The following is a 16,277-nucleotide window of genomic DNA, read 5'->3' on the forward strand; positions in this document are numbered from 1 at the left end:
TTAACGCCCCACGTATATTAACTTGTAGGATTTTTCTAGGTTGTCACTGTTTTGGTTAGCCTTGTAGTAAACACGTTTGTTGGCTCTTTTTTTTTTTAAAGGTTGTTTACTGGCTGGCTGTTTCTGGATCTGAACTCTCTCTGCAGTGCTGTCTTATTGTCACCAGGGGACAGCCCTTGGATTATAGAATATTTATCTTCTTGAGGGCGTTTGGTCTTATTTAAATCAGAAAATATTAACAGATTGATGAAAGTTTAGTGTATTTTTAGTCCATTAAGTTTACACAATATATTTATCTTCTAACAGGTCATTTACCTGTTAATGACCTCTTTCTGTTAAAATTAAGAATGATAGTAGCTGTTAATTTGGATTTGTGGAGTTTAGTTGGCTAAATGAAAATTTAATATTTTAACATTTTATTCAAATATTCGTTGGACCTGATTCACATATTAGGAACTAGTTCAAAACTATATTAAATTATGTAGAGGGTAGCATAGCATATGTATGCTAAAGAGTTTTTTCAGCCTGAATATGTTTCTATGATATCTTCCTTCCCAAATGTATTGACGTAAGCCCACTGAATACAGGTGTTAGCTCTATAGAACGTTCCCTTTTTTATATGGTTGGAGGGGAAAAAATAACCTAATATTGAAATTCGTCCGTTTTATGTGCTTTCCAGGATTCTTGAGCAAGAGGAACACTTTCGGGCCAGAGATGATGATATCCTTGGGTCCGGTTGTGCAGAGGACTCCACTGATGTGTACAGCTCCCAGTTTGAAACCATTTTGGACAACACTTCTTTATACTACAGTGCTGAGTCCTTGGAGACTTTATATTCAGAGCCTGATAGCTATTTTAGCTTTGAAGTGCCCCTCACTCCAATGATACAACAGCGCATTAAAGAAGGCGGTCAGTTCCTGGAGAGGACATCAATGGGAGGACAGCAGGACGTCCTGAGCATCTCCGCAGATGGTGGAATAGTGATGGGCTATTCTGGTGGGATCGCCAATGGGCTGAGTGGCTCCAGTAACTCCACCTACGCGAAAGGCACCTCAGAGATTGCTTTCTGGGGAAGGTACTGGTCCCATTCTCTTAATTTTGTGCTGGTGGTTTTTGTAGCGGTTTTTCTTTGGGAAATCTGAGCATGGAACATATTTGAAAAGCATTTGGCTGGTTTCTTTGGATATAAGTGAATGATGTGAGTGAAAAGTAATTTGGGTTTTTGGGGCAGGTAGAGTACAATTTAGTGGTTTGCCAAATTGGCAACCTGTGGACATTCTATTTGGCAGTATTTCTTGTATTACCATATGTAAATTGGATCCTGAACAAATACTTGTGGGTGATGAGTATGTATTAGCTCGCATGATGCAGCTTTGGTAGCAGTGGCCTGGTGCTGGGAAAGGGACACTGGGAGATCTTGGCTTTCATTCTGCCACTGGCATTGGTTGATTACTTGGGGCAGGTTGTTTGATTAGGCCAGCGATTCCTTGATTGTAAGTTGAGGGTGTTGGATTAGATGGTCACTCTAATCTCTTTTGGCCCTTTGCTCTGTGAGGTCCCATTCTGCTGGGAAGTCTCCGTGTTCCTGAGATGGTGGGGGAAGATCTAATTATATGGGTGCTTGGTGGAGCTGACCCCTTGGTCAACGCCATAAATACTCATTTTCTCTCTCTACTTTAGGATTTAAGTCTCCCTAGAACTCAAAATCACAAATTATGTAGGTTTTATGTGCTGTACCTGTCATTTAGTGATTCCCTGTCTCTTTATGGATTATCCAGCATTTCATCTCTTGTCATTCATCGTTTTAGGGTCATTTACCTGTCCTTCAGCATCTCCATAAGTGGGCAGAGAATGCTAAACTTCTTAATCATTTTATGAATTTAGTTTTAATATGTTTTTCCTGAATTAAAGTGTGTTAATTCACATGTTTGGGGAGGTGAAGGGGAGGTTAAATGGGGATAAACTATTTTAAAGTTGTATGAAAAAATGTCAGTGGTTTTTTTTTTAAAAAGTCAGTATACATATTACAGATTTCTTTTTTTTTTAAATATATAAATTTATTTATTTATTTTTGGCTGCGTTGGGTCTTCGTTGCTGCGCGTGGGTTTTCTCTAGTTGCGGCGAGCAGGGGCTACTCTTCGTTGTGGTGCGTGTGCTTCTCATTGCGGTGGCCTCTCCTGTTGCAGAGCATGGGCTCTAGGCGCGCGGGCTTCAGTAGTTGTGGCACATGGGCTCAGTAGCTGTGGCTCGCAGGCTCTAGAGCCGCGGGCTCAGTAGTTGTGGCGCACGGGCTTAGTTGCTCCGCGGCATGTGGGATCTTCCCAGACCAGGGCTTGAACCCATGTCCCCTGCATTGGCAGGCGGATTCTTAATCAATGCGCCACCAGGGAAGTCCCCATATTACAGATTTCTAATGAGCCTGTTTTTATGATCAGTCTGTTCTATGTTAAGTATTTCCTATAAGCAGTTTATAGGTTTATAGTTCATTGGATGAGCACATTCAAGACTGGCACATGGTAACGTCGCCGCTATGAATTTCCATGTGAAATAGACCATGGATGTTGGTTGTCTTCTTGGGTCACACAACTCTCAGAAGCAGAAGACCTTGGTCTGAATTTCTTGGACAAGCCACTTATTCTTTCTGAAACCCCCTTTGTTTATTTGCATAGTGGGGTTAATGATACTTGGTATGCTGTGTGGCCATGAGATTTAAAGAGTTAATATAGATTAAAGCACCTAGCACAGTACCTGGTACCAAGTAGAAGCTGGAGCAAATGTGTGAATCAGAACTGGCTGATAAACCCGCATTTATACCCGATCTCTAAGAGGTGGTGTCCCTGAGGGAAGGGGGGCATCCCTGAGAAGGGGGTGTTTCTAGAAGGGGCCAGAGAGAGGGGTGTCTCTGAGGGGACATCCTTGAGAGGGGGGTGTCCCTGGGTGGATGGTGCCACTTTAGTCGTTTAGTTTCACCATCATCTCTGGTAACTGTAAGTTGTGGTAAAATGCAGATAATTTCATTGAAATTCCAATCCAACTTTCTGGAGTGAGTTGAAGTTGTTGGGGACCTGAGGTGTTTTTGGCTGAGAGGCTTTGCTGCAGAAGCCACAGGGAGGGTAAGTAAGTAAAGACAAGAGGTAAACATCAGCAAGTCAGAACAGGGAGGTGAAAGGTTTATCAAAGATGTAGTTTGCAGACTCAGAATAGGAAGCAGCCATCGTTGGGGCCAGCGTGAGTGCCAGTCATTAGTAGGGCAAAGCTGGGTAGTTAAGAGAGAGTATTGAAGTAGGTTATAGTATTTTAGCATCTCAGATGTGGACAGTGGTATACTTCAGGCCAACTTGAGATAAGGTTTCAGCTGTATCACCTGCATTGTCAAACCGTGAGATCTTGCCCAGCCATGAGACCGAATTCCAGTACTGAATGAGAAGCATGTTAGAGATGGGCTCTGGCACTGTCCACATGATTGACTGGTGGTCATTCACCCTTCCTTGAGCACTGCTAGTGATGTGGACAGACCAGCTTGGCAAGGGCACGCCATTTGTGTTCTTGGACTTGGCATAAGATAATAAGCAGGTATAGGTGGAGGAGGTTTTTTGTGTGGTGATTCAGGGTTAAAAATTAGGATGGGCTCAATCATTCTAAGAAACTTTAGGGAATCTGGAATAATTTTCATATTTTTCTCTACCTTCTCTGCCTTCTTGGTGCTTTGGAGAAGTTGTAGCACCAGAGGAATCGTGGGTTGAAGAATAATGATATTTTCCAGCTTAAAGGGGGCCTAACCCTGTTTTACAGTAAAGAATCTGAGTCCCAGTTGGGTGGGATAGAATTACCTGGTGACAGATCTTGCCCCAGAATTCAAATTGCGTGACTCCTAGACCAGGTACCTTGACTGTCTAGACTGTCTGGTTTCATATCTGTATTCTCTCTTTTGATCTAATTTCTCTCATGCCATATATTTATGGAGATGTAAGTCTGAGTTGGTAATTGTAGAGCTGGTGGTGGTTGTTGGTGGTGTGTGTGTTCAGTTTTAGAAAAAAATTTCCAAATTGTTATCTAAAAAAAAAAAAAAAGGTTCTGAAGAACCTAGGGGCAGGAGGGGAATAAAGTCGCAGACGTAGAGAATGGACTTGAGGACATGGGGAGAGGGAAGGGTAAGCTGGGACGAAGTGTGAGTGGCGTGGACATATATACACTACCAAATGTAAAACAGATAGCTAGTGGGAAGCAGCCGCATAGCACAGGGAGATCAGCTCTGTGCTTTGTGACCACCTAGAGGGGTGGGATAGGGAGGGCGGGAGGGAGACGCAAGAGGGAAGAGATATGGGGATATATGTATACGTATAGCTGATTCACTTTGTTATACAGCAGAAACTAACACACCATTATAAAGCAATTATACTCCAATAAATATAGATGTTAAAAAAAAAAGAGAGAGAAAAAATTCCCAAATTGTTAATAAACCTGTCTCCATAAATTTTTTAATGTAATCAATGATTAGGCTTTTAAAAATTTCTTCTGCATTAAAACATCCCTCTGCAGAGGTAAGGAGTAGATAGAGGTACTGAGTCTGTTAAGGAAGTCTGGACTAGGACGCTGACTGCACAACTGTCACCCCGATTGACTCCCTTCTGTTAGGCACTCAAGGCCAAAGTGTTAGGCTTCAAGGAGAAAAAAATTCATTTATTAATAAATGTTGTGATAAAACAACACAGCAGAAGTGATAAATAAAACAAGTGCACGTGCTTAGCATTCCACCGCTACTCACTGGTCTCTCCTGTTTCCTTGGCAGTGGACTGGGGAGTCTGACTGTGTTGGATAAAGTGAACTCTGAGGAAAGCACAAAGGAAAGGGAATGTAAGACTAATCTGCGCTGATAATGCTGCTTTGATTCTAGCTGGACTTGAACCAAGAAAATTAAGCCCATTCCTGTTGAGGTACTGCTTTTGATGTATAAAGTGTTAGACAGTGTTATAAGATTACTTTAGGTTGTCTCTAAACACCATCTTATGTCCTATGCATCATATGTATTCCATAGGTTTTCTTTCTTTAGTAAAGACATGGTGCTTAATTCGCATAATAAGCTAAGAGAAAGGAACATTAATGTTCTGATTTTCCAGATAAGGAAACTGAGGCTCAGAGCAGTTGAGTAACTTGCTCAAAGTCACACAGATGGTAAGTGCCACACCCAGGATTTGAACCCAGGCAGTCAGGCTCCAGAGACCGTTTATTTTTGATCCCAAAACAAAAATATTTTTACCTGACATTACCTAGGTATATTTTTAAATACTTTTCTATATCAGTATATGCTTTTACATCATTAAAGATTATTTCAGTGGCGGTATCTGACAGTGATTTCTTTTGAACACAGGATGACACTGTTCTCAATTGTGTTGCTTCCTGTAAGAAAGGTGGAGTGGTCGGGGAGGGTGATGGGGACCTGTGGCACTTCAGCACACCTTAGTTCCCTCTCAGGAACACCTCCCAGGCCTGGATTTAGCCAGGCTTTGTGGCCAGAGCGGGACTGAGCTCCACTTAAGTCAAAGAAGAAAATACTTCAAATCTGTAATATTCTAGAATAGGGTTGGAAAGGACGTCTGTAGAGAGTATATGTGCTGACTCTTTGTCTTTTAAAGGGTTATGTACCTTTGCAGTATCAAATAGATAACTCATTATAAGCTGAAAACACCTCTTAAGATCCTGGAATCAATTTGGCAGGAATAGTTAAATTCTCTCAGGTGCTGTGAACACTGATGTTGACCAGAGAGCCGCATGCCAATCCGGAAATAGCTCACCCTGTGAATATAACACAATAGTTTAATGAAGGAGAAAAGAGTAGCATCCCCTCCCTTTGTGGTCCAGCTGCAGAGTACTCAGGCTAGCTAGCGGGTTCAGTAGTGCTGTGTGGAATCCAGTCACGTGGCTCCAAAATTAGAAAGGATAATTAGAGACTTACAGTTACCCAGGGCCAATGGGTTCCTTTGTGTCTGGGTGCTTCTCCCTCTCCGGCCCATCAGCTGAAGACTGCAGCTCCAGTCAGTAAGTCCTGACCTGAAGCCTGCAGGGCACAAATGTGGTCACTGTGACCATTAGTAGGGCTGAATATTATTTATTTCTATGGAGCTTGGGTTTGGACAGATGGGAAAAGGGACAGCAAATACAGCCATATGACAGGAGTTTCTCTTTTGATTCTCTGAAATACACACAACTGCCTTTTAAAATTACATTTTTGGTGTAACAGATATGTATACTCCCCGTCTCGGCTTCCCAGTTTTTCTTTCGGAGAGCGCTCAGGATCCCGAGGAGCCCCGCAGAGCGGGTGGATTACGTCTGTGTGCAGCTCTTACGCCTGGGGAGTGCTCCGCTCAGTCGGGTCCACTCCAGCTGGTAGTTGCGGGTGTTCTGCCTTCCTCTTGCCTTCTCCCCTTTCTCAAATGAAGTGCAGACATTGGAAGTATCTTTTTTCTTCCTGTTTTTCTTTTTCTTTAGTGTCTTTCTGTCTAGGAAAAGTCACATGAAACAAGATTAGTACTTAGAGAAATTTGTTGAAGTGCGATTTCAAATATTTTTTGACATCCCAACTTAAAGCCTGCAGGTATTTAATTAATTAAGTAATTAACTAATTAATTAATTATTATTTTTTGGCCGTGCCACGCAGCTTGTGGTGTCTTAGTTCCCCAACCAGGGATGGAACCTGGGCCCCGGCAGTGAGAGTGCCGAGTCCTAACCACTGGACCGCCAGGGAGTGCCCTGCAGGTATTTTAGTATAATGTAAAATATTAAAGTCATGTGACATTAGTTAAGCTGGTGACAGGAAAAGACCTTGATCTTGTGAACTTGTTTTGGGGGATCTGGCTGACCTCCTCTGTCCTCCAGGTGGGGAGCTCCTGCCTCTCAGGTTCATTCCTGCTGCTCTGGTGATCTCTTCAGGCCTCTTCTCTCATGTTTTAAAAGTTGTTCTGTAGAAAATAGGTTCTCATTTTTCTCTTTCTAGCTTCCTGAAGCAGTTGTGATGATGATTTTTTTTTTTTTTTTTTAACTGCAAAGGAGCCCCTGCTCATTGCTGAGGGCAGGGGCTCTCCTAGCTTCAGAGCCGGTCATATCTGGGTTCAGATCCTGCCTCAGGTACTTACTGGGGGTGTGATCTTGAGTAAGTTACAGAAAATCTGGGAACCTTTCCAAGTGTAAAATGGAATGAATAACACCTATTCAAAAGCAAATGAGATTAAGTGAAAAAAAATCAAGAATAGAAAATCAAGTGGTTTCACAATGCCTAGCATGTAGTAGGAGATAACTGTAAAATAATGATAATACTAACCACAGTGGTAACCTGGAGAAGAGTTGTTATGCCAGTATACCGCCTGCTCAGGCCCTGGGTCAGCGTCTGAGCTGTCTGAAACACCTGGTACTGGACGTCCTGAATAAAATTCAATGTACTGTGGTGGGGTGGCATAAATATGGGGATTTGGGATCAGAAGACAGGAGGTCAGATCATCCTCTCTACTGGCTGCTTGGTCCTGGGTAGGTTATTTCACTTCTAGGAACCTCCCATTCCTTACTCGTAAAATGGAAATGACCTTATCACCCAGTTTACAGTTCTGTTGTAAGAATTTGCTAAGTTCTAGTTTGTGGATATTCATTTTTATCATGAGTTTTGCAGTAGTCTGAGTAATAGTCTAAGGAATATAAGAAAATAAATAAGAAAAAGCCTGATAAAGAAGGAAAGATGCAAGGATTTGGTGAGTGTTTGAATCTAGGACATGGGGGCTGCATCAAAGTGATGGTGAGATTTCCAGTGTGGATGACGTACCAAGTCAGGAAACAATCAGCGGGAGTTGGGGGGAGCAGCAGGGTTTGTAGGAGGGCGCCTCCCAGTGGGGTCTGTTTATACAGATTGAATTTGAGGAGAGGGAGGACCCTTCATATGCAGAGACTCAGAGTCACCATTTGGAGGGGAGGCTCGCGGTGAGCTCTGGGAGGGCGGGGAGCGGGTGAGGCCGGGCTGGAGAGAGGTGCACATGGGAGCCCTTGGGTGCTGCCCGTGCGGCTTTCTGATGCCACCTGGGTAGGACGTATGCCTCTGACGGGAGTTTCCGGGCGGCTCTTTGGTGCTCGCCTTCAGTCCCCAGCAGTGTCCAGTGTCTGACTGTCAGGGAGCCGGTGTGGCTGTCCTCTCAGGCAGGTCTGGCCCTGGCTCTGGGGGTTTGGCCTCTCTCTGTTTGCTGGAGTCTCTTGTATAACTTGGTGATGACTTCAGGAAATGGTCCTGGATTTGAAACAGGGTTTCCCAGAAACATTCTAATTCTGTAGTTTAAACCTTAAGACATACAAAGTAGTGCCCTGGATGTTGGTGTGAAGAGTGCTGTGGGGTGCTGGCTAAGTGGGTGATCTTTCATCCAAGACTGTATTGAAAGACTTCAAATGATAGAGGACGTTGGAGTTACATGTTATTACAAGGAAAATCATAGCTCTAAATAAAAACTGGATTGGCGGTTATTTTAACTGGTCAGGGTGATGCAGCAATCTTTCTATTCATATATCAGTGCGATATTTAACTTTTAAAGGAAGCGATAGCGTTTTCTCTCAGCAGAGGTCACTTAACACAAGACTTGATCCGCTGCGGAAGAAAAAAAGACAGAGACCTTCTCCAAATAAAGTTCTCTGAAAGTCTTTTACATAGAAGTACCAATTTATCAGAGCCCCAAATGGGTATGTTTCCAGTGCTTTAATCTTGTTTTTCTTTTTCTCCCCTGTGTCTTAGACGCTTTCTGTAAACTGTCTTAAATTGGCACAAGCTCCTAGCAGAGCCCTGCTATTCAGTACCATAGGGCCATTGTGCCAGGCGAGTTGAACATAATCTTTCTCATGCATGCTAATGAGGATTAATGTAAACTCCCTCTAAACCATCTAAATGTTAAGAGAAATGCCTTGACAGCGTCTCATGCCCTTGTGCTTGGGCCTCCGTCCCCAGGCACTTTTCTCTGAAGCTGGAATTAGGAGGCACTCTCCATGCTTTGCCACCACAGATTATGACTCTGCTGGTCGAGGGTGGTACCCAGGCAGTGACAGCTTCAGAAGCTTTTCATGGAAAGACGCTCATGTTCAGCCTAAGTTGTCAACCTCTCATTTTGGAGCTTGTTAGAAATGTGTAATGCAGACCTCACCCCTGACCTACTCAGTCAAAATGTGTATTTTAACAAATTCCCAGGTGATTCATGAGTACTTTAAAGTTTGAGAAGCACGGGAAACCGTTAAAGGCAGAATACAAAGCTGAGTAAGACAGTCCCTGTTCTCAGGGGCGGGCAGGCCTGTTATATGTCACTGTGCTACTGGCAGGGAGAAATCTCTTAACAGAGGTTCATAAAAGTGAGTGGCCCTGGCTGTGAACTTTGAAATGATTTCTTGTGTCACCTTTGGTGTAGTGATCACAGTGTGCCCATCCCTGCTCTAGAAATATAGAGGTTGACCCATTTTCCTGCTAGGAAGCAGTATGGTTTCTTAGTGAAGAGTGTGGGTTAAGTCAGACTGTTTTGGCTCATATTTTGTGAATTATCTCTACTAAACCTCAGCTTACTTATCTGGGAAAAGGGATAATAATTTACTGTCACTTGATGATTACTCAAAAAATGTTGGCTCTTATTATAAGTAATAACACTGCTTGAACTGTTCTCTTTAAAACTTCCTCAAAGTCACCTGCTGTGAGTGTACCATGGTCAGATCAACTTAGGGTGTTGTTTATCTGTAATAATAATTCTAAGAGCCTTAGATTACTTGAAGGTGAGGAGTTTTAATGATAGTTTATTTTCTTCATAATTACTCTATCTAGCAGCTGCACCTCGACACAAAGGTGACATTTTCTAGTCAAGAGTAGTAATATGAAATCTTTAGTATAGAGAAATTAAGAGGTATTGAATAATTATTATTGTGAAACGAAATTATAAATGTTCATTATTCACACTCCATTCACTTAGCAACTATTCTAGGGTTCATAATATTATACTTAGGTCTGAGCCTGTCCCTCCTATTAGGCAGTGAACTTCACAAGTCTTTAGATTTAAGACTCAGAGAACCTCTGTTATAGCGTCCAGCACATGCTAGGTGCCCAGTTTTTGTTGAATGAGGAACTCAGTTAGCAGCTGCTCTATACTAGGTACTAGGTGTCTCCCAAAGAGGGGGCAGATAACTTCACAGATCACTCTGGAACAGGGCCTAGTGGGCGGGGCGCTAAGGTTCCGAGGCCAGGACTACTCCAGTGTGGGCTTTGGAGGACTGGGTGGGCGTGTGGACATGGTTGTGGGCTGGGGGAGACTTTCCAGGTGGAGGCAGAGTTAGGAACAGCTGCTTGGATTGGGGGCTTGAGAGTGGAGAGTTGAGGGCTTATTAATCTCTTTGCCTCCTGTTGTGTTAATTTTCTAGATGGAGGCCACTGAATCCACTTGTAAGGCAGTCATCACGCAGTTGACTTTTACAACTTCTGCACGTCCTAGGCACACTCAGAAGTGTAAAAGTTAATAAACACCTTCCATATCGCCAGCCAATTTGAGAAATAAAATGTTGCAGTCACTGCCTCTGTGGTCCCATCCCTCTTGTCCTCTTCCTAAAGGTCACCATGACCTGTGGGCATGTATTGTGCCTATATAGGTGTGAATCCATAAACAATATATGGTATTCTTTCACATGTTTCTGAACTTTATATACGTGCTATCTTGTTTCCTTTTGTAACTCACTTATTTGCTCAACATTTCAAATTCATTCTTACTGATTCATAAAGCCCTAGTGTATTAATTATTTGCTGAATAATATTCATTGCATGAATATACACTGTAACTAATTTTCCCATTTGCCTAGTTATTAACATTTTGGCTGTCTTGTAGGCTAGGTATATATTTAGGAATAAAGTTGCTGGAGAGTAAATTATAATCATTTTCTGGGTGAACCAAGGCATTCTTGAAAGGGCATATTACATTTTCTTTGAGAGTATGTAATTTTATCTACTTCTGTTTATAAAGTAATTTTTAGTTATTTTACCTCCTGATCCTTATAATTCCCAAATCCCAACAAAAATAGCAGGAGCTTAAAGAGAAAGCATGGGGAAAAAATGAAGCGAAACCAGTCTCCTTTCCCTTCAGGAGCTCTGATGTGGACTCTGTTATCCATTAGTTAGGCCTGGTGCGCGTCCATTCCGTCCGCCCCCCCACCCCCACCCCAAGTCCTGTAGGTCCCAGTTTCTCAGATGCCTTGGTGGCAGTTGTTGCCTGCGTCTGACAGCTGTGAGTGTTGCCTGTCTGTCTTAACTTCTGGCTGTCTAAAGCAGGGTTTGAACAAAAGGCCAAATGAGTCTTTTCATTTAACGACAGCAGAAAAACAGAAACAAAGCTAGAAAATAGGAAAACACAAATCACATAAAATTAGGTGTGAATTTAACACAGGTGAATTTTATATAATATAAATGATTCAGATCTATTTATTGCCTATTTCAGCCATTCCTTTATAGCCAGAATGTGTGTGCGGTAGGAAATGATGGTCTTTAAAAACAGTACCTCAAAAACCGTAGTGCTACTTAAGAAAAACAATGCTGAGATTAGCACTTTTTTTCTTCTTTTTCAAATGATGTTGGACAAACTCTCTTTCTCACATAAGCAGCAGCCACTCCAGATAAGCTAGCACAGTTGTCCTTTCTCCCTGTAGTCAGTTGGCCTCCTGGCTTCCAAAGAGTTAAGCTGGAGGTTTGTGAGGTCATGCGTGGCTTCCCAGGATCTGGACTTCTGAAGCTCTCTTGGAGGGGGGCTGCCTGCGGAGAGGGGAGGCGGGGCGAGGGGAAGTACTCCTTCAGCAACTTCAAGTTCTTACCCCGCAGCCCTGAGGGGACAGTGGCGTTCTGGGAGAATGTCGCTGCCGAGTCAGGGTGCAGCAGTCTGCGCTCCCAAAGGAAGCAGCTGTAGAAGTGCATTGAAAGAGCCCTTGCCGATGATGAAGTTCTGCTAAACAGATGGGACCAGAGGATGTTCTTTGTATTCGTGACAAAATTACGGGCAAGCTGTTTGCTGACAAAGGTAACTGGAATTGACTTTATGTTCTTTGTCTGGTCCCAGGCAGTGCTGGATTATGTGTGATTGTACTTACAGAAAATTCCTTGGACTTTAAACTTCTATTTCAAGTGAAAAACATTGTAAGAAAGTCTTAGAAGAAACTTAGGAGAATGATAATTCCGGTATATTGTTTTCTAAACAAGGATGTCCGAAGCGCGGAGGGTGTGTTTGTACGGGGCTGTGATGTCTGGGCAGTGCGATGCTCCCTTGGTGGAGCTGTGCTGCCCCTTGAGGCCAGCAGGTGTTGCTCTGCGCTCCTGCACCCCGGGCGCTGCCAGCCGCCTTCTACTAAACCTCAGGCGTCGGGAGGTCACCAGCTTGAGCTGTGTCATTTCAGTGGAGTCCATTCTGACTGCTGCGCAAGGCTGCCACTCTTATTTTGGTGTATCACTGCTCTAAAGGGAAGTTGGCTGTGCTGTTAGTGTAGAGACATGATCTGTCTTAGAATTTGGCGTTGGTTCTGAAACTTCAAAGATAGTTATCTAAAGAAAAAAGGTAAAGGGAGTTTTTATCTGGAGCTGAGGGGACGAGCTCCACAGTTCTCTCTGGGAAGGTCTCTCTTCACGTTCAGGCCAGGGCATATGCAGGGCAGCTCTAGGGTCAGATGGTAAAGGGCCAGAGCCAGTGCGTTGATATTACTTCCATTCTTGAGATGCTTGGAGTTAAAAGATTCATGGACACCCCAAGGCCGGTGAGAACCCCAGGGCTTAGATGTCTGGGGTAGTCAGCTGAGTGTAATTGGTGTGTTGGTGAGTATGTATGAGCCTGGACTGAGGAGTCATAGTCTCGGCGGTTTAAGTTTTACCTCTGTTTCTTACCGTTTGACCTCTAGTGAGTTACTTCACTACCCCGACCCTCAGTCTCTTCACACGTGAAGTAGGGACGGTGACCGGAGCGAACACGGGGTGGCGGTTGTGAGGGTTAACAGAGGTGCAGTGCGTGGGCGAGTTCAGCAGCCTTTCTCCTGCCTTAGTCAGAGCTCAGCAAGTGTGAATAAAGCACGGCTATTACTGTGTTTAAATTGTTCTCCCTTATATCAGGTGTGAGAGGGCCTGGGCCTGTAGACTGGTGGTCACAAACTTGTGGTCACATGGACTTGTGGGTAGGCTCACACAGTAAACGCGTCAGGGCTTCTTTGTGCCAGGGTTCCAGGCGGTGCCTCAGTGCCTGTGGCCCCTTGCCCCTCCCTGCCCCCCTCCCCCAGTCATCTCTCAGATGGAGCCTTTGTGGAAGGCTCCACAAAGGGAGGGAGGAAGATGGGTAGATTGGTACAAAACCATCAACACTGTGAAAACGTCTTTATGCTCAAGTCCTTTCAGTGAGGGTTAGTTTCATCGTCTTTGAACGGGGAGAACAGCGCTGTGCGCTCACGTGCCGCACAGGGGCCACGCAGCCCGCACTGGGAGTGCGGTGGAAACGTTGTCGGGACCTGGCCGCTCCTTCTGGTTCTTCCTGTGGGTGCAGGTCGTGCTCTGCCTGCGGCGGTGGCCGCTCTTACCGGGTTTTTCTGTGTTCCCAGGTTGGCCCATTCTGTCTTCATGCTCCAGGAGTTAGTGGCTGGGCGAAGCTCCTTAGCTCCTATTTCCTGGACTATAGCTTGTGGATGATGTCTTTTTTCCATGGTTATTGAAGACATTAAATGAGATAAAATATGTGAAAATGCCTAACAATTTGTTTGCTCCTTTAAGAATTGCTCTATTTTTTTCTGTTACTATGAGGGGAAAAATCATACAATTTGTAAATGAGTCTCTTTTCCCCTGTTTTGCTTTTATAAAGGTTTCATGTCTAGATTAGTGTTTCTAAAGCTTTTGTTTAATTTAAAATAGTTTAAATAGTCAGTTTCTGTTTGCCTGCATGACTTTCCAGTGCAGCTAATCCTTATAGCTTTTAAATTTAATTTTGAACTAGTTTTCAAAAATACAAAAGGAATATGTGCTGATGGTAACAATTCAAACTGAAGTCCCTGTGGTCCCACTTTGCCAAAGGGACCTCCTGATGCTTCCTAGGGTGCCCTTGCAAGGCATGGTCTGTGCAGCTCTTTGGGGACCAATTTTAAACTGCCTTACAGTGTGAAAGCACAAACGATGGAAAGTTCTTTCGGAATTGCCAGCCCCCTGAAGCGTGGTTCCTCCCTACAGCTCTACTACACAGCGCTGGAGTGTTCAGCAGCCCCTTGGAGGGCGCCCGCCTGCACAGCTGGGCTGTGTCACCAGAGCTGAGTGCATTCGACAGGGCCAGCTGTAGCCACACCGTGGTTCCTGCCATTAGGCCAGAGTTCCTGCAGAAGAGTGAGCCATGGGCCTCTCTCAGCAGACGCCAGGGCTGACCCTGCTCTGAAAATGCCCAGTCCTGACATTCTAGGGAGGCAGAGCCTGTGTTGGGTTCCAGCAGGGATATTAGTGATTATGCAGCTGGCCTGAGGGTGTGGTTCAGTCACGCCACTGGTCTGCGGTTGTGTTTGGCTTTTTGTCATTAGTAACGTTGGGTTGAGGGAGCGTCAGAGAGGTGTGCTGAGTGTGGGCTTGGAAGATACGGGCTCAGCTGCCAGCCCGGCTGCTTACCAGCTGTGAGCCGGGGCAGAGCTTCTTTGGTCCTCAGTTTCTTTACTTGGAAAATGGGACCATTGTGAGGTGTGAAGTAAAATAATGCACGTGACAGTGCTAGGTAGACTACGAAGTGCTCTGTGGATTCTTTAAGTTTCTTAAGTGTTTGGTGTCCTTGACCTTACCCAACCACTTTGTGAATATCATGTGGCCCATCTGCTCCTGAGTGGTCCCGGCATGCCTACAGCCTGTCTTCAGAAGCAGGGCGGGCAACAGAGTTTTTGCGCTCAGAATGTTCTTCAACAAGCCACTCCCTTTTGTTGATTCAGCTGGTCCTCTGTGGAGGCCCTGCTTTTCAGCCAGGGAGACACTGGGGACTGAGGCCCAGAGCACCTCCGTGGCCCAGCTCTGCTACTGATCCTGAGACCCAGTCACTTCCTCTCTTGATCCCTCCATGTCCTCATCTTTAAGACATTTGTATTTGACGTGGAAATGATGATTCTCTTCCTTTTTCTGTCTTTCCTCTACCTTGCTGTATCCATCATCTTACTGAACAATTTCTGCTTCCCCTTTTAAACACCTTGGGATAGTTATCTTCAAAAAGATAAGACAGGTGAGTAATGAGGCTGTGAACAGCAAGTTGAGGAATGCTGTGTTGACTTTTGAGCCCTAAATGTGGAAAGGGTGACGGGGTGTTCAGGGTAAGTATCAAATTGTCCTGCCCGTAAGCCACTGACCTTGACATTGGTTTGTTTTGTATTCATCCAGAACTGGTCACCTTTGATTAGGGCTTCCGTGTCTCAGACCTGTTGTTATGGGAGCTGTGAGAACCTGAAGGGGAAGAGAAGAAGGATGCCCTGGCAGCTGAAATGGAGATGCCACCAGGAGAAGAAATGGAGAATGAATTTCTTGGAGCTGGAGACAGTGATCCCTCTGGGGCAGGGAGGGCCTTTGGCCAGGCTGTGTGTGCGAGATGTTTGCGTTGCTGTGGTTTGGTTCTCAGTGCTGTTCATCCTTCCTGGTTTCCTAAGTTCTTTGTCTAAATCTTGTTGAATAGAGGAGCACATCTAGCAGGTGTGGACATTTTAGTCTGGCTTTCTCAGGACAAGACTGCGTTTCTGGGTGACAGAATGACAGGGAAACATTTGTATTTCTTCAGTGTTTTGCTGCTAAAAGATAAACAAAAAGACAGTTAAAAACTATCTCTGCAGCTTACAAATCAGAAGGCTCAGGACTGGCCCAGGTAGGGGGAGACAGTCTCTGACCACTGGAACTTGTATCTCTAGTGAGTCCCTTGGGGGACCCATCAGATGAGCCAGCTGTTAGAGACTCATGAGTTGTCCTTCTGGTTGGAATAGGTCACCTAGAGAATTCCAGCACTCCTGGCTTTTAAGGCAGTGGTTGGTAGGAGGAACACAGATTTGTCTGTGATTGGCTGAATGATCCTAATGTGTAACTGTGTGTTACAGGAATTATCTCTGCTCTAGACCCTTCCAGTTGCAATGTGAGTGAAGATACTGTTGCTCAAGACTTGAGGCTTCTTGCTAAATTCTGAAGGGTGGGGTCTCAGATACTGACCTAGCATAAACTTTGTAACAAGCAGATCAATATCTATTTAAGTGCCAGGTGTTATAAGTGCTGCTTCAGG

At 44.4% G+C, this 16,277-nt stretch overlaps 1 protein-coding gene across 12 annotated transcripts in view; it reads left to right on the forward strand.

Annotated features, from left to right (window-relative positions):
• The window catches only part of PSD3 (pleckstrin and Sec7 domain containing 3), a 568,569-nt gene that overhangs the window by 204,249 nt on the left and 348,043 nt on the right, over window positions 1-16,277 (forward strand). For 11 of the 12 annotated variants that reach the window (XR_014239045.1, XR_014239046.1, XM_082374831.1 and 8 more), the window contains one exon: window positions 680-1,075. Coding sequence is in view for 9 of the 12 variants with exons in the window: in XM_082374831.1 (XP_082230957.1) it covers window positions 680-1,075 (396 nt within the window). In the remaining 3 variants the exon portion in view is untranslated. Of the gene's footprint in view, window positions 1-679; window positions 1,076-11,194; window positions 12,051-16,277 lie in introns of those variants that run through there. The other variant, XM_082374822.1, reaches the window with a different exon arrangement.

The sequence above is a fragment of the Balaenoptera borealis genome, assembly GCF_965194805.1.
Source record: "Balaenoptera borealis genome assembly, chromosome: 21".
Taxonomy (NCBI): domain Eukaryota; kingdom Metazoa; phylum Chordata; class Mammalia; order Artiodactyla; family Balaenopteridae; genus Balaenoptera; species Balaenoptera borealis.